Source organism: Anolis sagrei, chromosome 2, assembly GCF_037176765.1.
Source record: "Anolis sagrei isolate rAnoSag1 chromosome 2, rAnoSag1.mat, whole genome shotgun sequence".
In the NCBI taxonomy this organism is placed as follows: domain Eukaryota; kingdom Metazoa; phylum Chordata; class Lepidosauria; order Squamata; family Dactyloidae; genus Anolis; species Anolis sagrei.
The window spans coordinates 218,984,213-219,007,772 of record NC_090022.1 but is presented as its reverse complement, the minus strand read 5'-3'; the positions used below and the strand labels follow the sequence as shown (position 1 = coordinate 219,007,772).

General features: G+C 42.7%; 1 protein-coding gene across 1 annotated transcript in view; it reads right to left on the bottom strand.

Annotated features, from left to right (window-relative positions):
- Positions 1 to 6,990, bottom strand: part of ERMP1 (endoplasmic reticulum metallopeptidase 1) — a 37,195-nt gene extending 30,205 nt beyond the window's left edge. Inside the window, exon 1 of the mRNA XM_060762291.2 lies at positions 6,467 to 6,990. Coding sequence (XP_060618274.2) covers positions 6,467 to 6,774 — 308 coding nt within the window. The 5' untranslated portion in view covers positions 6,775 to 6,990. The remainder of the gene's footprint in view (positions 1 to 6,466) is intronic.
- Positions 6,991 to 23,560: the final 16,570 nt, after the last annotated feature.

Sequence of the window (23,560 nt, the reverse complement as noted above, 5' to 3'; positions counted from 1 at the left end):
GGAAATCTACCCCAAGGAATGGAAATTCATTCCTGTAAGAGTTATCATTGGAAAAGGGGACCTCCATTGATTGAAGTTTTATCGCCATCCTTATTTACATGACAACCAACAATTCCAAAATCCAATTGTCACAGGGACAGAAAGTGAGGAAAAAACCCTGTGAGGAGGTGGCACAGACAGTAAGACTAATGTTCCGGGGTTGTTAACCCTTTCCTATGTTATCCTCAACCTTTAAAATTGGGGGCTCGAGTTACGTACAAATTACGTACAAATTCAACTTAAGAACAAACCTACAGAACCTATCTTGTTTGGGGACTTTATGTATACGGTAAAAGTCTTTGTTTTGAAATTTTGAGCATCATTTTGCTTGCATGGGAATTTAATCCTCTACTACTGGTTGTGTTAAGCTTAGTGAGAGTTGTAAGTCCAAAATATATAGTTGTGTTTCTACAGATATGCACTCAAAATTGTTCATCACTATGAATTGTTCCAAAATAATGGGACCATCTATGCTCAAACTGAGATGCTGATGATAACTAATACAGAAAAGAGGTTCCCCACTGTGAAAAAACAGGAAAAGAGGAATTGGAAAAAAGGCAAGCATCAAATTAGGGGGAAATGAGAAAATAGCAGACAGGACCACAAAACCCTTTCACAAAGTGAAAGTTATGTGGAAAACAGTAGTGGTGAATGTTCTTGACCATGGAACATTTGGAAGCATCGGAACACATGCAGTTAAATGCAGATAAAATGTTTTATATGGCAGTATAGATCCAGCCCAATCTATTTTCTGCTGGTATTCACCTGTTGAAGCTAGTAATGAATTGAGAACAATGGCTGTGGGGTGCTACATCAAGATAAATTTACACAATTTTGGCTGAGGGTTTGAACTAAACTGCCCACTATGAATAGCTGGAAAAGCAAACTAGAAACTTGCCTTCAGGGTTGATGATTAATGCTTGGAATGGTTCTTGCTTCACTTTCTATCCCATTGCAAACAGGCGTGGTATGACTTGATATGCTACAAGCAAAGCACAGAAGCACCTGTTCTTCTCCACATCTAACAAGGCAAGGAAGGCTTTGCCAAAAGAATGTTGCTGGATCGCCCATTGCTAACCAACCTGAATTCACTCTGAATCTGGACTGTTTGCCAAGGAGAGAGTGGAAAAAGGGACTTGTGCTGCTTCTTTTTGCCTCTGAAAACTGAGAAGACTGTCTACCTCTTCTGTACATGCAACATTTTTGTTAGATCCACCTTCTGCAAAAGTGCCAGCCAGAATGAGCAGATGGGCTCTATTTTTCTTTTGGCATGTACAGTGGACAGAGAGAAGTAGATAGCAAATCCTCAGATAATTGCTGTCTAATAAGGCAAGTCAATATTTGTGACTATTTGATAAATGGAATGGGTTTGAATGGCATTCACCTCTGTGAGCCCTGTGACGACGAAAGAAACACATCTGGGTCTCAAGTCAAGCCATAGATATCCTTGATTGCAAAGGCACCTATGACTGCAACGCTTTCACTCACTCATCCACCTCTTCATGACAGTCACAGGACAAAGGAAAAGTACACACAGAGATTAACCATCCTTGGTTTGGAAAAAGTGTGAGCATTCTGAAAACATTTTCACGAGAGGATAATTGATCTCCAATAGATAAAGTGTAGGTGGCCAAACTTAATAAAATTATAATTCATGTTTTTTAAGGCCCCTTCCACACAGCTGTATAAAATCCACATTGAACTGGGTTATATGGCAGTGGGGGCCCTTCCACACAGCCATATAACCCAAAATATCAAGGTAGAAAATCCCACAATATCTGCTTTGAACTGGGTTATCTGAGTCCACACTGCCATATAGTCCAGTACAAAGCAGAAAATGTGGGATTTTATTCAGCCTTGGGGCCTGGGTTATAGGGCCCTTCAGGACATAACCAAGAACAGCATTTGTAGTTATGCTTGGATCACAGAACACTGCCAAACTTAATGAGCATCAGTGTCCTTTGGGAAAAGAAATACAAGCCACAGAGAGACTTCAGAACAGGTCTGTCAAAAACAAACAAACAAAACCAACAACAACCAAAAAACTAGTTCCATGTTTAATTACAGGGTTTAAAAAGAGCTGCACAGGCCAATCCTATCTTTCGCAAAGAGAGCTAGTATGAACAAGCTCTGAGCAGAAAGGATGACATCTAGTACAAACATGTAAAGACATGAAAAGGGACTTAAGAACTCTACAGGAAAGTAATAATCTCACTCTATTCTGCTTTGGTCACATAATAACACTGAGTACCGTAATTCAAGAAGGATATTGAGAAGCTGGAAGGTGTCCAGAGAAGGGCGACCAAAGCGACCCAAGGTTTGGAAGCCAAGCCCTATGAAGAGCAACTGAGGGCATGTTTAGCTTGGAGAAAAGAAGGCCAAGAGGGGACATAAATGGCCATGTTTAAACATCTCGAAGTATGTCTAATTGGGAGGAGGAGGAGGCAAGCTTGTTTTCCTCTGATCTGGAAACTGGGGGTTCTTCCACACAGCCATGTTTTGCTGTTGTTTATTGGTTCAGTGTTCAGTCACTTCCAACTCTTCATAACCTCATGGACCAGCCCACGCCAGAGCTCCCTGTCAGCTGTGGCCACCCCCAGCTCCTTCAAGGTCAAGCCAGTCACTCAAGGATAACATCCATCCATCTTGCCCTTGGTTGGCCCCTCTTCCTTTTTCCTTCCGTTTTCCCCAGCATTATTATCTTCTCCAAGCTTTCTTGTCCTCTCATAATATACTTCCCTCCAGTGAGGGAGCATGGACTCATCTGATTTTCTTGCACTCTAAGGCACTCTCAGAATTTTCCGCCAACACCACAGTTCAAAAGCAGCTATCTTCCTTCGCTCAGCCTTCCTTATGGTCCAAGTTTTGCATCCATAGATTACTATGCAGAATACCATTGCTTTAACTATGCAAATCTTCTTTGCCAGTGTGATGTCTCTACTCACTATTTTATTGAGATCAGTAATTGCTCTCCTCCCAAGAAGTAAACATCTTCTGATTTCCTGGCTGCAGTCTATGTTTGCAGTAATCTTTGTGAAATACAAAGTCTGCCAATGCAACCAGATCAATCAGTCTGGTTGCCATAATCTTGGTTTTTTTTATGTTTAACTGAAACCTAGCTTTTGCACTTTTTTCTTTTGCCTTGGTTAGAAGGCTCCTCAGCTCCTCGCTTTCAGTCATCAAAGTGGTATTATCTGCATATGTAATGTTTCGTTCAGCAGTTTTAACTCCAGCCTTGAATTCATCGAGCCCTGCACATCGCATGATGTGCTCTGTAAACAAGTTGAATAGCTCAGGTGAGAGTACACAGCCCTGCTGTACTCTACAAAGCCATATAACTCAGAATATCAAGGCAGAAAATTCCACAATATCTGCTTTGAACTGGGATATTTGAGTCCACACTGCCATATAACCCAGTTCAATGCAGATAACATAAGAAGCTAAATGTGGCCAGCCTTCCCTTCCTATTTCTCTCCTTCCTTTTTTTCTTTCCTTCTCTCTTTCCTTCCTTTTCTTCCTCTTCCCTTCCTTCCCACCTTTTCTTTCCCTTCCTCTTTCTCCCCATTCTTCCTTCCCTGCCTCTTATTGGACTGCAACTCCTAGTAGTCCTCCTGATCAATCTACCTACTTACCCACCTCTATCTAATCTATCTATCTGGAGAATTGCTGGGAGCTGCAGTCTAGGAATAGGAAAATGGAAATATGCAGGGATTGGGATGCTCTCAAAGAAATCCAAGGAAAAGAAAGCTTGCATCCTGGAAGCAGTGCATTTGGATCATCCTCCTCTCCTAAAGGGCCTGGTCTGGGGGATGCTGGGAGTTGTAGTCTGGAAGAGAGTGTGGATATGTTATTGTGTGTTTTGTTTGCCGGGGGAGTCTTTTTGCTTTTTTGGCTTTTAAAGTCCCTTCTGCTGTGTTTTTCAGTGTTTTGATGAGTGATGGTCACTCATTCTTCTGATACGTGTATTGTGTCCAAATTTGGTGTCCAATCATCCAGTGGTTTTTGAGTTATGCTTATACCACAAACGAACATTGCATTTTTATTTATATAGACTAGCCATTCCCTGACATGTGTTGCTGTGGCCCACTCTGTGTATATGTGTTTTGTGTGTGAATGTGTGTGTGTATATGTGTATTTATGTGGTTATGTGCATGTGTTGTTGTTGTTGGGGTTTTTTTCTGCTCTTTAAGTCTCTTCTGCTGTGCTTCTCAGTGTTTTTATGAGTGATGGTCACTCATTGGCCTGATAGATGTATTATGTCCAAATTTGGTGTCAATTCATCCAGTGGTTTTTGAGTTATGTAAATACCACAAACTAACACGCACTCTACGTGGGGCTGCCTTTGAAGACTGTTCTGAAACTTCAACTAGTCCAACGGGCTGCAGCCAGATTACTAACTGGAGCGACATACAGGGAGCACACCACTCCCTTGTTGTGTCAGCTCCACTGGCTGTCGATCCACTACTGAACTCAATTCAAAGTGGTTGTTTTGACCTATAAAGCTCTATATGGTTCTGGCCCAGCTTACTTGTCCGAACGCATCTCCCTCTACATCTCGCCTTGCAGTTTAAGATCATCCAGGGAGACCCTGCTTTCTTCAATCTACAAGAAAGATTCCATCTGAACATCAGGAAGAACTTCCTGACTGTGAGAGCCGTTCAGCAGTGGAACTCTCTGCCCCAGAGTGTGGAGGAGGCTCCTTCTTTGGAAACTTTTAAACAGAGGCTGGATGGCCATCTGTCAGGGGTGATTTGAATGCAATTTTCCTGCTTCTTGGCAGGCGGTTGGACTGGATGGCCCATGAGGTCTCTTCCAACTCTATGATTCTCGCTCCCACCAGCATCACAAATACGTCTGGCGGGGATGAGAGACAGGACCCAACGAGGTAAGTTCGGCTTCATCCCTCCTGTCTTTTAGGAAGAAATTGAAGTTGTCGTTCTGGGACCAGGCTTTTGGACAGCAGGCATATATAGCACTTTGGATATGGAATTTAATTAATATCTATTTATTGTTTTAATTGTTGTTATATTGCTTTGTTATATTTAATGACATCAAACGGTGTCAAATTTAACCCGTCCTGAGTCCTCCTTCGGAGGTTGAGAAAGACAGGGTAGAAATACTGGAAATAAATAAATAAATAACATTACATTTTTATTTATATAGATGTGAAAAGGGCCTAGTAATATAATAATAATAACACTTTATTTGTACCCCACTACCATCTCCCCAAGGGACTCGGTGCGGCTTACATGAGGCCGAGCCCAAATACAACAATACAAGCAATAATAATAACAATACAAGCAATTAAAATAAAAACATGGACAATAAAATAACACAACATTAACAATAAAACCACACAATTAAAACTGTGAGAAGGCCAAATGTAAAATTAAAATTGGAAGTAAGTAATGCTGGAACATGGGCGAAAAAGTGATGGGGCATTTGTGGAAAACATACAAGCAGACCTAAAAAATGTAAAGTGCTTTGGAGGACAAGGTGCTATGGAATCATTATTGTGGGAAGGCACACTGGAACAACCACGTCTTCAAGCTCCTCCTAAAGACTGCCAGAGTTGGGGCCTGCCTGATGTCCTTAGGAAGTGAGTTCCAGTCAAGGGGCCACCACCAAAAAGGCGCTCTCTCGTCCCCACCAATCGCGCTTGCAATGCAGGTGGGATTGCGTGCAGGGCCTCTCCAGATGATCAAAGAGATTGTGTGGGTTCGTATACAGAGATGCGGTCACACAGGTAGGTGAGTCCCAAACCGTTCAGGGCTTTGTAGGTAAGCACCTGCACCTTGAATTGGGTTCGGAAAATGAATGGCAACCAGTGGAGCTCCTTGAACAGGAGGGTTGACCGCCCCAGTTAACAACCTCCTGTTGTTGGACCATCTGGAATTTCCGAGCCGTTTTCAAGGGCAACCCCACATAGAGTGCATTACAGTAATCCAGTCTAGAGGTGACTAAGGCATGGACCACCTTGGCCTAGGACAGGGAGCAAGGGATTCAAACTGCAGGGGAGGTGGGGTGGGAATTCCACCTAAACTTTAAGAAGAACTTCCTGATTGGAAGAGTGTGGTGAAGCTGAGCCTCCTTCTCTGGAGGTTTTAAAGAAGAAGCTGAGTGGCCATCTGTCGGGGGTGCTCTGATTGGGTGCTCCCTGAATGGTAATTCCAATGAATCTTTCATGAGTTTAAGCCAGGTCTGGCCAAACTTGGGTCCTCCAGGTATTTTGGACTTCAACTCCCACAAGTCCTAACAGCCTTAGGCCCCTTCCTTTTCCCCCTCAGCCGGAGGGCCCAAGTTTGCCCAGGCCTGGTCTAAAGAATGGCCGGTCTCCCTTCAGCTGCGTCCCTTCAGAAGCCTCCTCCTCCTCCTCTTCCCAGGGTTGCCATGGAGATCTGGGGATGGGGGGGGGGGCTGACGTTACCTGGCGCGCGGGGCGCTGAATTCCTTCGGGTCGCGCGCCGACTGGACCAACCGCTGGAAGGAGAGGTGCACGAGCCCGCGCAGCGCGAGCCAATAGAGGAGCAGCCCCACCGCCACGCGCCACTCCGGCAGCGCCACTGGCAGCCGCAGCCTCCCAACCTTCTTCCAGTTCTCTCCATCCTCCTCTTTCTCCGGCTGCCGCTGCCGCCGCTTCTGCTGCTGCTGGGCTTGGTGCGAGGAGAATTGCTGCTGCTGCTGCTGTGTCCGGAGGCGCCTCACGGCCCCGACCGCCGCCGAGCTGCGCTCCATGAAAGCCCGGCGCTCGCTTCTTGCCCTTGCCTTGAGGACTCGAAAGCAACGCCGGGGCGCTCTGAGTACGGCAGCGGATGAGGGCCAAAAGTGCTCCGAGTGCCTGTCCCTTTGCGAGGAAGGAGGAGGTGGAGGAGAACAATAAGTAGGGAGGGAAGGGAAGGGGGGGAGGCAGGCAAGCAAGCAAGCGAGTCTCCTCACAAGGTCACGTGGGGAGAGTGGCCTATGCCCCGCCCCTCCCTGGCTCGCCTGCCAATCACCGGGGAAGGAAGGATAATGGGATGGGCCAGGCGCGCACACCTACCTACACAGGGGACTCAATGCAGTTTGACAACACTTTCACTGCCGTGGCTCAATGCTATGCAATCCTGGGGATTGTCCTTTCACAAAGCCTTTATTCTTCCCTGGCACGGGGTGTTAGTGCCTCCCTAAACTACAAACTACAACTCCCAGAATTCCATGGTATTGCACCGTGGCAGTTGTGTTTTGTTTGTTTGTTTGTTTTTAATGCAACACAACTGTATTGGTTCGCTGCTGACACGATAAATAAATAAATAAAGTTGAAGTGGTGCCAAGCTGTGCTAATTCTGGGTTGCTGTGAGTTTTCTGGGCTGTATGGCCATGTTCCAGAAGCATTCTCTCCTGACGTTTCACCCACATCTATGGTAGGCATCCGGCCATGCTCCAGAAGCATTCTCTCACATCTATGGCAGGCATCCTTAGAGTTTGTGAGGTGTGTTGGAAACTAGGCAAGTGGGGTGTACATACATATCTGTGTGGAATGTCCAGGATGGGAGAAAGAACTCTTTGTCCGTTTGAGGCAAGTGTGAATATTGCAATTGATTAGCATTAAATGGCCTTGCAGCTCCAAAGCTTGGCTGCTTCCTGCCTGGGGGAATCCTTTGTTGAGAGGTGATTAGCTGGCCCTGATTGTTTCTTGTCTGGAATTCCCGTTTTTTTAGTGTTGTTCTTTATTTACTGTATAACAGCAGGCTGTTAGGAATTGCGGGAATTTAAGTCCAAAACACCTGGAGGGCCGAAGTTTGCCCACGCCTGGTGTAGATGCACCTCTGGCCGCCCACTTAGGTCAGCACATTCACATGGGTCCCTTATTTCTGGCCTTTTCGGCAGGAAAGAAGTGCAGTACGCTCTCAGGGCCCTTCCACACAGCCCTATATCCCATAATATCAAGGCTGAAAATCCCTCAATATATGCTTTGAACTGGGTTCTCTGAGTCCACATTGCCAGTTATCCAGTTCAAATCAGACAATGTGGGGTTTTATTCAGCTGTGTGGAAGGGGCCTCAGATAACTGAGGGCCCTTCCATACAGCCCTATATCCCAGAATATCAAGGCAGAAAATCCCACATTATCTGATGAGTGTGGACACAGATAACCCAGTGTTATCGAGCAAGAATTTGGGGATCTTTGCCAGGAGGCAGAGACCAGTCAGACCCACCAAAGAGAGTCTGTTTGCCCTGCCGAGATGAAAAGAAGCACCCAAAGATTTTCCCCTGATTTTTCCCAATAAAAGTCTCACCAAGTTGAAGAAAAGCCACTGAGTTGTCTTTATTTCATCCCAGCTGGTACGGATGTCAAACCGTAATCCCTTGCCAAAACTGACATGCTTGGTAGGGCAAAAGTGTGCATATTTATAGAAATACAGAACTGTCAAATTCAAACTTCCCGTCCCCGTCCCTGCCCCCTTGCCGGCTTCACGCTGATTGGCTGGAGTCATCAGCTGGAGGGGAGGCACGGCCGGCTTAGGCGCGCCTCGGCCAATGGGAAACCAGCGCTCCTTCTCAGCCAATGAGGAGCAAGGAGGCGGTACAAGCGGGAAACAATGAACCGAGAGGAAAATGAGTGGATTAATGTGATTTAATGTATTGTCCAATTGCCAGCGATAATCCGGAGATTCCTCAAGCTGGCCTTGTATTATCTCATGAGGGTGAAATATACAAAAGTGGCTGGTGCGGATGCCAAGCCTCGGTAATCTTTAGCCCTGGGTATGGGATCAGTTGATGCTATTTGGTCTTTGGTTTCGGCCATGGGTGTGAAAACAATAGGTGAGGCGGATGGGGCACGCAGATCCTCCTGAAGGCAAGATGTCTCTTTATTGATGAGTGATTGAGTCACCATGGGGTGCCTCCTTCAGGTGGCCTTGCTCCGAGGCCTGAGGGGCACCATTGTTTCTGTCCATGCAAGAAGTCTTTGTTGAGTCCTTATAATCAATGGGGAAATCTATCTCAGGAAATGAAGAAGAATTTCCTAAGATTTCGGCATGCTGGGGTCACGAAAAGGGTGGCATTTCATATTTTATGCACAGACACATATATAGGGTTCATAAGGCATACATTGGGAAAGAGGGAAAAGAAATTCATATCAACCCATCCCACCCACCAGAGTTCATTTAAGACCTAAAATCATAATGGAAATCCATAAGGTTTGAGGAGAAAAAAGTTTCTAAAAAGTTTCCAAAAGTTCCAGAAGTTGATAAAAGTTCAGGGAAAGTTGCGTTCGAATCCCCAATCAGCGGTGGAGGAAATCCATTGGGGAACCTTTGTCAAGTCACACTCACTCATCCTCAGAAGAAGGCAATGACAGTCATTCTTGCCAGGAAAGCCCTATCATAGGATCACCATGAGTGAGAGCCAATCTGATAGCACACAATATGGTCCTATTTGGGGATACAAGCAGTCCCCAAGTTACAAACACCCGACTTCCAAATGACTCCTAGTTAAGAACAGGGGATAGACAACACCCCTTGGAAGGGAAATTCACCCCTGAAATAATTATCGGGGGGAAAGTGTCTCCACTGAAGCTTTTTCATCAATCCTTGTTTCCACAACAAGCCAACTCTTTCAAAATCCAATGATCATAGAGACAGAAAGCGAGGTGAAATCTGAACAGGAACCCAGACAGCAAAACAAACACCATGGGGGTGTTAACCCTTTCCTATGCTATCCAAAGCTTAGAGAGACAGAGAGAGACAGAGGAGATAGGCTGGAGTTACACTTAAAATGTACCTGTTCCTACTTACATACAAATTCAAGTTAAGAACAAACCTGCAGAACGTATCTTGTTTGTAATCTGGGGACTGCCAGCATTCCGTATCATACATAATATCCCATATTCAGATTTAAGCCAACATTTTCCCTCAAAGCATAGTAATGCATGATGACCTCAGATGACAACTACAAATAAGGGCCAAGTATTTTACATCCCTGGATCAACTCTGGGTTCCAAATCAAACATGTCTAGGAACATGTCCACTATTACAGTGCTATCTGTGTTACCCCGTGAATTCTTGGTTGTCCGTCACTAGTAAGTTTCCAGGAAAGGAAGGAACAAAAATGGTGCCTGTCCCTGGCATACTGGGGAAAAAAATAAATATCTGATCCTGAACATCTGATAGCCTGAGAAACTCTGCTTTGTCAAGTGGAAACAAGTCCCAACTGGTCCCAAATTTAGCATATATCAAGGGTGTTTTGACATGGCAATGATAGCTGAAACAGACTCAAGACTCATTTCCAATGAAGGAACTACATTTCCAAGAAAATACTATGAAAAATTCATGAGAATGTTACATATCAAAAGGTGACTTCAACATACGCACAAATTAATTTACTCCACAACCTAATAGAGAATATTTATTTTACAAAACATAGTTTTATCAGCATTCCAGAATGGGTTTATTAATGAAGAAGACAACATAACTAGCAATTAAGATTTTAACACTATTATATGAGAAACTGTATCAAAATTCTGGTTCTATCTACCTATTCAAATGGTGCATAATGTAAAGTGCAGAACACATGTGTTGTCAAGTCACAGCACTCCCCCCACCCCCCAAGATTTATAGTACACAAAGAGACTTCAGGCAAATAATATTATTATTCCAGAATGGACCTAGCAGCGGTTGTACCCTACAAATTATCGTATCCTTTAATAAAGTATAGCAATTTAATGATTTTCTGTATACCTTGTATCTTTTATGTACTATGTCAATCCCTAACAGTATAAACTGTATCAAATGCGTGTATCAAAATATCTCTTGAAGGCCCTCAATTTACATAATGCCTTGGGTAAGGAGATGATGGCCAGGATCCCTCCAGCTATTTCCCAAGACAGATAACTATCAAAGTCTTTATGTGTGTATACAAATAGATGATCCTTGTCAACAAAGTACGCTCTGTGTTGTTGAAGTCCTCCATGACCGGAATCACTGGGTTGCTGTGACATTTTTGGACTGTATGGCCATGTTCCAGTAGCATTATCTCATGACATTTCACCTGCATCTCTGGCAGCCATCGTCAGAGGTTTGTTCAGAGTAGATCTATGGATATCTGCCATAGGTACAAGCAGAGAAAATGCTACTGGAGCATGGCCATACAGTCCAAAAAAGTCACAGCAACCCGAAGTATGCCCTTCCCTTAGTCCAACTCAGAACCAATAGACACAAGGCTCTTTCACACTATGCAATTCTAATAAAATGATTCAAGTTTTATTGTCATGGCAACATCTTACAGATCATGGTTTTGTGATCTGATGAACTTGCAGACTGAAAATTCAAATTCTCTTCCCTAAATTGCAGATCCCAGGATTCCATAGCATGAAACCATGAAATTAATGTGGAATCATAGTGTTATAACTGCATAGTGTGAAAAGAGCTAAAGATGGAGGGCACATAAACTTCCTGCTTGCAAAAAGTGGGGGAGAGGCAGATAATCAAGCCCACAGATGCCCAGGGGCGGCTCAACCCATTACGCAAAGTAAGCATTTGCAGTATAGTTTAATTTGCCCAGGGGCGCTCTTGAGGAGCTCTTGGGGGAAAATGGACCTTGACATATGCGAGTTGTAGTTACTGGGATGTATAGTTCACCTACAATCAAAGAGCATTCTGAACTCCACCAATGATAGAATTGAACCAAATATGGCACACAGAACTCCCACGACAAACAGAAAATATATATCAGTGATTGTTGGGGGTGGGGGGGGGGGACCAAAATACTGTTTGCTTACAATTGAAAATTACTTAGGGCCGCCTCTGCAGATGCCCCATGAGAAAGCAGTGGGATTGGGAGGCATTGGCAGGTTTTACAACCCACTACAGTCATGGAGGGAAGGCAAACTGCCCATGTGATAGCTATCAGCCACAGATGTGTTTATCTTATTGCAATTCCAGTCTGACAATGTCGTGTGGTAAAGTTCCTAAATAAAATTGCCATGGAAACTCAAAGTATTTACTTGATTTTTCATGTTGGTAACTTAGACATTTATCTGTAACTTTAAAGGTGTTTACTCTTTTAAGAGCATAGTCACAACTTCTGTGATTTTTTTTGTAGTTGTTATCTTGAATATTCTGTATAAAACTTGTTAACACAATAAACATGTTGGACTTGAACTAGTGATGAGAGATCTTTAAATTACTTACTCTCTATCCAAAATGTAAAACAGGCCTGATTTCAGACAACAAATGTCTGACTGAGAGCTGTGGTGGAGGCTCCTTCTTTGGAAGCTTTTAAACAGAGGCTGGATGGCCATCTGTCAGGAGTACTTTGAATGTGATTTTTCTGCTTCTTGGCAGGGGATGGTACTGGATGGCCCACAAGGTCTCTTCAAACTCAAGGATTTTATGATTCTAGGATTCAAATTAAAGGAAAAGAGATTCCAACTAAACATTAGGAAGAAATCCCTGGTGGTAAGAACAGTCAGGCTGTGGAATGTGCTGCCTGGGAGTATGGTGGAGTCTCCTTCTCTGGAGGTTTTTAAGCAGAGGCTGGGAGGCCATCTGTTGGGGTGCTTTGGTTGTGTGTTCCTACATGGCAGAATGGGGCTGGACTGAATGGTCTTTGTGGTCTCTTCTAACTCTACAATTCTATGTTGTATTCCACTTATTCTTAATTAGGATCATTTTTTCAGCCCTTGGAGTTCAAGATGTACACCCATTTTCCTTTCTGCTATGTAATTGCTCCTCATAATGTTTCTTGTATTATTTTTGTTAGCCAAAATGTTATGGGAGTGATTCCCTGATTTAACCTAAAGTTGTTATATTAGATGCAACCTATTTCCCCAAACTCTGAAACCAGAGAGTAGATCCTTGTGACTTCACGTTGGCAGGACAGACAAAGATTACGAGAGAGACCAGAACTGATTATGGAAGCGGACATGAGAGGAAGACACAAAGCACTCAGAGTCCAGGTATAATTGTGTTGACCAGGTAATATGGAAACTCTGAGCAAGGACATCATGTTTTTGGCAGCCAACAAATACAGTAGTTGCTACCTCTGCTACTTATCACATCCTTTGTGGCATTTTCTGCAGCACACATGATGTAAGGAGTTTTTCTACACTGAGAGCTGTGGAAGACTTTTCCACCCAGGTCTTGCACAGTAAGATAGTTTGTGAATCATACTGTTGGTTTTCCACTCCCTTTCTTCAAAGGACATGGTGCACCAGCTCTTATCAGAGTCTCCTCTCCCTTTTTGGTGCAGCCAAATTGCACAGGCACATGTAAACATCTGTGCACTGGGCTATGGCATTAGTGGGGATTGTTGCAAAATAAAAATTATGCATAGTTCACGTTTTTACTAGTCCACACACTGTCTTGCCAGAGAAAAGATATGCCATGCAGGTGATCAGTAAAGAACAAGAAGTTTACTATTTGAAATGCAGAGCAACATACGAGGGGTATTTTTAAAGTAAGGTCCGTTTTGTTGTAGACACTAGTAGTTCGCACGCATACCGCAAAGAGGGCATGCGTCGTGTACCGGCATGCCTTGGGAACAACTGTGCTCAGTTTCCGCTCTGTAGCTAACCTGTACGGTTCTGTTCTGTGCTTTAAAAATGTTTAAGACTATCAACTCACCCGCCGCATGTGAGGTTCACTCAGTGATACGGTTTTTGTCAGCAAGGAACCTGCCTGCTGCAGAAATTCATCGACAGATTTGTGAAGTGTACGGTGATACTGTTATGAGTGAAAGCAAAGTGCGTAAGTGGGTACGACAATTCAAAGATGGCCATGACAACGTCCATGATGAGGACCACTCCGGTCGCCCTTCTTTGATTACAGACAATTTGGTTATCAGAGCAAGCGGTACGTTTTTATGAAGAGGGTATTTTAAAATAGGTTCAAAGGTATGATAAGTGTTTGAACAGACTTGGCAACTATGTCAAAAAAATAGAGTGAAGTATGTACTTTCTGAAAATAAATTTACTTTTTTGAAATAAACTTTTGTTGTGTACCTACGTTCAAATGGACCTTACTTAAAAAATACCCCTCGTATATACAACCACGTGAGCAGTTGCATTGACTCACACAATGTCCTTTGAGAGAGATTCAAATGGTCCTTAGGTGCTCATGTTGGAAGATCTTCTTCCAGCAGCCCAGAAGCAAACCTGTCTTGGCAAGCTCCTGCATAGCAAAGCTAAACCTAAATATGTAACTGTTGCCAAAACCCCCAGGCTCAGCTACTCTCTCAGCTGTAGCCCAACCGATCAGCTTCATCAACTGATTTTTACATGCTCCAACATTTGGTGCAGCCAAATTGCACAGGCACAACGCACATGTAAACATCTTTGCACTGGCTATGGCATCAGTGGGGTTGGGTGGAGATGGGTAATTCGTTTCATTCTACAGAAATCAATGTTCTGTAGCACTGCTCGCCCTCAAGTGCATCTCCTTTCCTGAACATCTAGAGAGGCATGGCCATTTTCTGTTACTTCAACCAGGACCCTAAGACCTGACAAATGTAAATATGCAGAAGGCTACCTTGTAAATACTTTATAAATTAAACAATAACATGACTCTTTAATTCCTCTTCTTTCTTCTTACTTGTTATTTTTAATATAAGAAAGAAAAGTCGCATTCTGCAATAACCATGTAACACGATAGCTAAGGTATGCTTTTAGTTAGAACTAGCCATTATCCAATTGATTTTATTTCTATGTTTTACTCCTCTGCAATAATTGATGACAGAAGTTTGTTTTAAAAGCTTGTAGGGAAATTGTGGGTATATTGTATTGATTCCCTGTAAAGCAAAGAATTGACTTAATTGGTACTGCAATAGGAAGAATCTGCTTACCTTGAGCTCATATACTATCTTCTCCACTTTGGGATGCTTGAGGGATAAATGTTATATATATGCATTGGGTTCAATACATATTTGGGCTTAGGAAACCATTTATCAAGGGACACTTTGGCTAACAATTGCCCCCAGCCTTTACATCTTCTTCCTTGACTTGGTTGCTTAAGAATCCCTTTACTAAACGGTTGTGTTCTCTAACACAACTTTGTCAGATAGTTCCTCTTTGCAACTTCTCTGTTTGTGGCATGCATAAACTGGCTTACTTTGAGAAAGCATTTTCTCGTAACATGGGCTAATCTCTTGATTAAGGAGGGGTATAGAAAACCCTTTGTTGATGGACTGAACTACATTTTCCCAAGCCTTTTTATAGCCTAATGATTTTACAAAGTGTTTCTTTTCCGATTTTGTCACATGCAACACATTGAATTTAGAATCTCAGTGTGGTATAATGGTTTTGAACTATGACTCTGGAGACCGACCTGCTCAGTCATGGAAACCCACTGAGTGATCTTGGGCGGATTTTTGTGACTTTTTCCGGGCTGTATGGCCATGTTCCAGAAGCATTATTTCCTGATGTTTCACCACATCTATGGCAGGCCTCCTCAGAGGCTGTGAGGTCTGTTGGAAACTAGGAAAATGGGGTTTATATACCCGTGGAATGTCCATGGTGGGAGAAAGAACTCTTGCCTGTTTGAGGCAGGTGTGAATGTTTAAATTGGTCACCTTGATTAGCATTTAATGGCCTAGCGGTTTCAAGGTCTGTCTTCTTACTGCCTGGAGGAATCCTTTATTGGGATGTGATAAGCTAGCCCTGATTGTTTCTTGTCTAAAATTCCCATTATTTTGAGTGCTGTTTTTTATTTACTGTTATGGTTTTTGAGTTTTTTTTAAATACTGGTAGCCAGATTTATTCATTTTAATGTCCCCCCCCCCCCCCCTTCTGTTTAAATTGTCCACATGCTTGCAGATTTCAATGGCTTCTCTGGGCAAGTTACACAATTCTCTGAGGTCAAGAGAGTGCAACCCCCTCTGAAAAAAATTATTGACCAAGAAGTCTTTGTGATAAGGTCTTCTTGAGGCAATCTAAACTTTGTGCCACCTAAAACCTAAAATAGTCAACACTGAGATTAGGTATTGCAAAAACAATGCAGCACATGAGACTACGAGCATTGACATTGTTGGATATCAGCCTTACTATGACTGAATCTACACTTTCATACTGTATAATGCAGAATAACATTATATGAATTCAAACTATATTATATGGCAGTAGATCTTAGGCTGGATCTCCTATGGAGCTGGAATGAGCCCTGAAACTCAATCAAGAAGACAAACAGACAACAAACAATAACTTCGGCCAAAGGATGCACCAAATAAAAACACTGCTTTCAGTCCAACCTGTTGGACAAGTGAGCTTATTAACGAAAGATCCTCCCCATGAATGTACAGCAGATTAACTTATCAGCAGCAGCACCAGTAGCCAAAAGTGATAAAAAGAACAAAAACACACAGACCAATGTTATCTCTTCCATAGGAGGTTTTTCTTTCTAGCTAAATAATATGGTTGCACTATTTAAAAGAACAAGGTTTCCATAACACAAATAAAGTTCTTTACACTTCCTTTTTTGCTTCCACGCTGGGCTTCTTTCTCATGCAGATAAACAGCTTTGCTCTCACAGAGCCTTCTCTCACAACAAAGTTAACCGAAGCTTCACACAGTACTTTTTACAAACAGCAACCTTCATGCTAGAGCTTTGCATACGATGGCCTTCAACATGGGGCTTCCTCTCACCAAAGCTTCTCACACTAGGCTTTCACACACAGAGGCCTACCTCACACTGAGGACTTCTCATACTGAGAGCTCTCTCGGACTAACACCTTTCACTGAGGCAAACTAACACTGAGGCCTACTCACACTGAGACCTACTCACACACCGAGGCCCTTCTCCCACAGAGACCTCTCACAGACAGAGGGTGAACTAACACTGAGCCTTCTCATGCTGAGGCCTCTCACAGACTGAGTTGTGCTAACACTGAGGCCTCCCTCAGACTGAGGGCTACTAAGCTACAGGTACACCTGCTTATATAGAACTACAGCTTTTGCTGAGTCGTTACATCCATTTAACTCTTTCAGTGCTTGACTCACATTTTTGTAATTAAAAATACCTAGTTATTTTTAATATTTCTGACACAACCTACTCACAACACTGATTGAGAAAAATAAAGTTTATTTCAAGCATTAGTGTTTTATAGGATTTCAGAGTTATAAATGTAATGGCAAAGTGCACATGAGCAATATCTAATGCATATGAGGCACCTCTGTGTGGCCAGTACAGAATCTAACCAGAGCTTTTTGTTGTTGTTTAAGAGGATGTTCTCAGAATCTGGAATTTTATGTAACCATAACTTCTGGTTGTTGGAGCAGGGCACATAATATTGCAGTTGCAGCATTTCTAGCATGGCAAAATTATATAGCTCTGCAAATAATACAGACCATGGGGAGACTTCAAACATTATCAAAATGGACTTGGTCAGGCTCAATTAAAACAGATCAGCATACAGTATAAATCTTTAATTCTTATTTTATGCCAATAATATCACTCCTAATGTTCTTTTGCAATAATATTCTGACTGTTTAGTAATTTTATCACAATATTATTGCATTTTAATAACGGCTTTAATTAATGAGTACGTTAAAAGTGGAATGAAAGCATGAATCTATATAAATAAAAATGTAATGTTCGTTTGTGGGATTAACATAACTCAAAAACCACTGGACGAATTGACACCAAATTTGGGCACAATAATAATAATAATAATAAAAACATATAAAAACAATGAAAAACACAGCAGAAGAGACTTAAGAAGCCAGAAACCCCAAAAATTACATTAAAATGCATGCGCAAAACCACACACATATATATGCAAACACACATATACACAAATATATACACACACATATAAATACACAAAACACATATACACAGGCTGGGACACAGCAACACGTGGCAGGGGACGGCTAGTCCATTAATAAACATTGCCCATTTCCCATATGCTGGCTAGAAAACTGTTAACATATTTGTGCATCAGGCACGCTATGCATGTGGGATTAATGTTTGCCATGGCGCAGCAATAGATGTATTTGGCTGACAGCAGTAGAAGAAGCACAATTGTGCATACAACAATATAATGATTATGATTACGCTTTGTGCTCTGCACATGTTTCACTCCTCATTCTGTATCACACAATAGCACCCAGACATTGAGATGGCTTGCACAATGTTTCTATTCTGCAAAGGGGTTGAGCTGGTGCAGCATATCTCCACATGTGAATATGTATACAATGCTGAGGGAATGTTGGATTGCAATCATAAAATGTTTGTTGGTCTCATCTCTGCTCCCATCAAATGTAAAACCAATAGATATTTTTGTTTCTGCTGTTAGTGCATTTTGAGGGGGAGATGATTCAGGGAAATAGACCAGAATAGCACAGGAAAGCAAATATGAGTACTGAAATCTGGATTGGAATTCATGCCAGCAATTTAGATTTCTAATCGATTCAAAGGGAATAGACCAGGTATGGGCAAACTTGGGCTCTCCAGGTGTTTTGGACTTCAACTCCCACCATTCCTAACAGCCTCAGGCCCCTTCCTTTTCCCCCTCAGCCGTTATGCTGGAGGCTATGGTCGAATAGCTGTTTGCTCAAGGTTTATGTTTTGCTTTCTCATTTGACTTAAGATGAAGATGCCTTATTTTGTGTTACTTACAAAGACTATGTAAGTTTCTTGCACTGTTTGTTTTTTGTATGCAACATTGCAAATTTGTATTTCATCTCTGCTATTAAGAGTAAAGATTTTTTTCCTGTTCATTTCTACTCTTGTCTGTGTGTCTTGTGCATGGGACATGGCTAAGATCCGTTTGCTGTGCAACAGGCTTGATGTGCTGCCTTCTTGGCACGTTTCTCCCTTTTGCCCTCCATTCATTCCTCTTTGAATTCTGCAGCACTGCTGGTCACTGCTGACCTCCAGTCAGAGGACTCAAGGGCCAGGGTTTCTCAGTTCTCAGTGTCTATACCAGTTTTTAAGGTTAGCTTTAAGCCCATCTTTACATCTCTTTTCCTGTCCAGCAACATTCCACTTTCCATTCTTGAGTTGTGAGTACAGTAACACCTTTGGGAGACTGTGATCATCCATTTGGACAACATGGCCAGTCCAGCAGAGTTGATGGCGTAGGAGCATCGCTTCAATGCTGGTGGTCTTTGCTTCTTCTTGCAGAATTTTTCGGAGGCAAAACTATAGGATGGCGGAGCTCCCTCCTTAACAGAAAATCTGGCCATAGGATACACAAAGAAGCAAAGCAATACTAAGGCTCCTTCCACACAGCTGAATAAAATTCCACGTTTTCTGTTTTGAACTGGAATTTACAGCAGTGTGGACTCATATAACCCTGTTCAAAGCAGATATTGTGGGATTTTCTGCTTTGATGTTCTGGGTTATATGACTGTGTGGAAGGGCCCAAGGAGAGGGTGACCATCCCATTAAGGGCCATATATCCCAGGATCTGATCCCAGGTTTTCTGTTTATTCCAGATTATCTGGCAGTGGGGACTCATATAATCCAGGTTAAAGCAGGAAACCTGAGATCAGATCCTGGGATAGAGGCCCTGTCTGGAAGAGCCCTCAGGACCAGTGATCATGTGAATGCTAAGGGAGAATGCAATAAAGTCCGCGTAAGAGATGGAGAAAGGATCAAATCCACAAGGAAAAATACAATTAAGTAGTCAGAATCTGAATGGAGAAAGAATCTCTAGAAAACTCTAGGTCCTCCAGCACAACTCAAGATTTATAGAGAAGATTTAATTGAATCCAGGTTGGGGATGATTGGAATAGCCAAATGTTTTGAAAGCACTATGGAGACAGTTACATATTACATGTAACATTATACTATTGGTTTATGCATTACAGGTACTCACTGGCAATGAAGTTAAATGAAGGGGAAATGTTTTAATAATGTTTTTGATTGATTGAATGTGGGAGCTACAATCTACTTCTTATCTTTTACCATTATTATGTTAATTACTTTCTTTGAAGTGTCTGAAGTCTTCATCATATTGGGAAGATGTTAAATAAATGTCAATCATAGTGGAGTAATATGTTACTGGAGCTCCCTCTAGAGAGTCTAAGAAATAAGGTAATATGCCTGTATCAGTTAAAAACTAAGCTCAGTGTACACAACGGGATAATAATTGCATGCATGCAACTCCACAAATCAAATCATGAGAAGCCTTTCCTGTAGAAAACTAGTAGGATGAGAAGAAAGCTAGAAGTCTTCTGCCATTTAATTTTCCAGATCAATTGCTTTTCTTTTATGTACATTGAAGAGGCACTATCGCAACCCACACCACACACAAAACACAATTTCTAACCCAAGTGTTTAGATGGCAGGGATTGCTGTTATGCTGTTTTTATATATTGTTATAATGTTTTTTTTATTTTGTTTTATACTGTTGTTATAAATTTTAATGTGTTACATGTGTTACATTTTAACTATGTTGTTGGGCTTGGCCCCATGTAAGCCGTCCTGAGAGATGGAGGTGAGGTATAAAAATAAAATTATTATTATTATTATTATTATTATTATTATTATTATTATTATGCTCAGTATTCCTTCTGCACGGATTTGGAACAGTCGCTTCCCTTCAACTAATTCAGCTTGTTTGGCCTGGCTGGATAGCCATAACAGTGGGGGCTGAGCTATCACGTCTTTTCATTTGTAATGGGCCCATGTAGCAGCCAATCACAGCTCCTCCTCCCATATTTGGCACCACGAGGGCACGAAGAGGCTGCCGTGTGCTGCTTGCACAGGGTTTCCCTGTTAGCCCTGCCTGTTGGGCCAATCAGAATAGAAGAACACTGTGATGTGTCTTACACAAGCTGTGTCTATTTAATGGGGCAAGTGCCTCCATTACTCTCAGTTGCATCCTGGCTCTAGAGAGGTGCTTCAGTTCGATTGCCTTGCCGCTCACTTTCAGCTTTATTTTTTGGCCTGGCTTGGCTTGACCTCTCTCTAGCATTGAATCTTTTTGATTTTCCTTTATTTCCTTTATTTTCTTGATTCTTTTTATTTAGTGGGACTGGGAGTTGGGAAAGTGTGGGTTGGGTGGGTGTGCTGGCACGGCTGTTCCAGGAGATTTGATTCTTTTTCTTGCACTGTTAGTTTGTTTGAATTCATCTGGGCCATGCATTTTGCAATTGGGTAGCTTTCCCCAGGTTGCAATCATAGGGCCAAGAACCTATCAATCATCATTAGAGCCTTGAGATCCACCCCTTTCCCCAGGTTTGGAGGGAAAGGGGGACTTTTAGTTCAATCTCACAGCTTGGAGCCTAACAGACAAGATGTGTGGCCTTCTTCTCCAACCTGCAAAAAGGCTTTATTTCTCACAGCTTTGCTGGGGACTAAAGGTACAGTTCCACAGCTTTGCTGGGGGAAAAAGAAATACAGCCAGCTTTGCTGGGAAATACAGCCAGCTTTGCTAGGCAAAAGGAATGGTTCCACAACCTTCTTGGAAAATCTAAAGGACACCATCTTGGCAGATCTACAGAAAACCTTATCTGGTAAGGGACACTCGGGCTATCCATAAAGCAGATTGGAGCCAGGAGTAAGGGCCTCACGCCAGTTAGGTAAAGGAAGATTGCCCAAGGAGGGGTCAGAAGGTTTCCCCAAGAAAGAAAGGAACAGTTTATCAAGCAGTTGCCTGTCCCTTGTTGGCATATCGAGAAAGCTACTAGTTTTTCAAGATTATAAAGCATTTAATTCATTTGTTCAGAGATTTAAGCCCTAATAAAGAACTTTGTTGAACTTTTTTTGAGCCTCTACAGAACTTTGTGTTGGTAAACCTAAGGGACCCTTTAGCTGAGGCACCCCAGGATCCTGTTGGGCATACAGAAAGCGCGTCCTGTAAACAGACACTATCATAGGCCCAGCACGCGATAGCACAGTGGGCACACTCCTTTGGGGACTTGCTCTGAACTGCTAAAACTTAAAATAATATGCTCAAAAAACACCCAAATATGGCTAGATTTTCCACAATACATTTAGAAAATGTTTTCCTCCCCGTGGATTATACAGGAGTACCCCCAAACTGTGAGCCTGTGTTTTTGGGGGGAGTGTGACTCCATCTAACTCAAGCTGAACCCCATTCGAATGCAAGCATTAGTGTGCCAGCTGCAGCATGTAGGTTTGTCACACAAGATTGCATACTTTTTATGCAGCAAAGATGCTGATTAGTAGTCCCTCTCAGATCACAGCAGTAGCCACACTGCATAGGGATGAGGAGCCCCTGGTGGCACAATGGGTTAAACCCTAGTGCTGGCAGGATTGAAGACCGACAGGTCGCAGGTTCGAATCCCGGGAGAGCGTGGATGAGCTCCCTCTGTCAGCTCCAGCTCCCCATGTGGGGACATCAGAGAAGCCTCTCACAAGGATGGTAAAACGTCAAAACATTTGGGCGTCTCCTGGGCAACGTCCTTGCAGACGGCCAATTCTCTCACACCAGAAGCAACTTGCAGTTTCTCAAGTCACTCCTGACACGAAAAAAAAGATAGGGATGACAAGGTCAACTGAATCTCTCTGCAAAGGGGAGGCCAGTCTTAAGCATGTGTTTTTAAAGGGATTTAATCCTTTTCCCTTTGTTTTCGTTCTTTTTGCAGTTTTCCTTGTTCTCTCTGGTAGCCATGTGTGACTAAAGATCTGAGGATCCCCAGTTTGATACTAGCTTGATGCACATAGTTTACTTAGACTTTTAACTGGAGAAACTACAAGTTTCTTCTGATGTGAGAGAATTGGTTGTCTGCAACTTTTCTCAGGGGAAGCCCGGATTTTTTTTAATGTTTTACCATCCTTGTGGGAGGCTTCTCTCATGTCCCCGCATGGGGAGCTGGAGCTGACAGAGGGAGCTCATCCACGCTCTTCCCGGATTCGAACCTCCAACCTGTCTGTCTTCAGTCCTACTGGCACAAGGGTTTAACCTAGGGGTCCTCAAACTTTTTAAACAGCGGGCCAGGTCACAGCCCCTGAAAATGTTGGAGGGTTGGATTATAATTCTTTAAAAAAATGAATGAATTCCTATGCACACTGCAGATATCTTATTTGTAGTGTAAAAAAAACCCACTTAAAAACAATACAATAATTAAAACGAAGAACGATTTTAACAAATATAAACTTATTAGTACTTCAGTGGGAAGTGTGGGCCTCCTTTTGGCTGATGAGATAGGATTGTTGTTGTTGTTGTGCGCTTTCATTTCAGACATGCAGGCCCTCAGGCCTCAGTTTGGGCATCCCTGGAGCCCATTGCACCACCAGGGGCTCTTGAAGACATGTAAGACTGACAGTGGGTTCATCATTGCTTACAACAGTAACAGCAGACCTTTGATATCTAGTATCCTAAGTCATCTGAATGTTAAGTCAACACATGCAAAGTAAATGGAGAAGCCTTATCATCATGTGGGTTATTTGTGACAGCTGCGTTGCTAATATTGACAAAGAACCCCTTTATGGTGCTCTGTATTGTTTTCTCTAAGCAGTGATGCATTTGATTCCGAGAGGGAAGAAAATAAACTGGCATTGGTTTTAAACTGAAAAATGCAAGGAAACTTTGAGGGTGAATGTTATGTGCTTTCCCTGCTTAGCCTCGACATGCAGT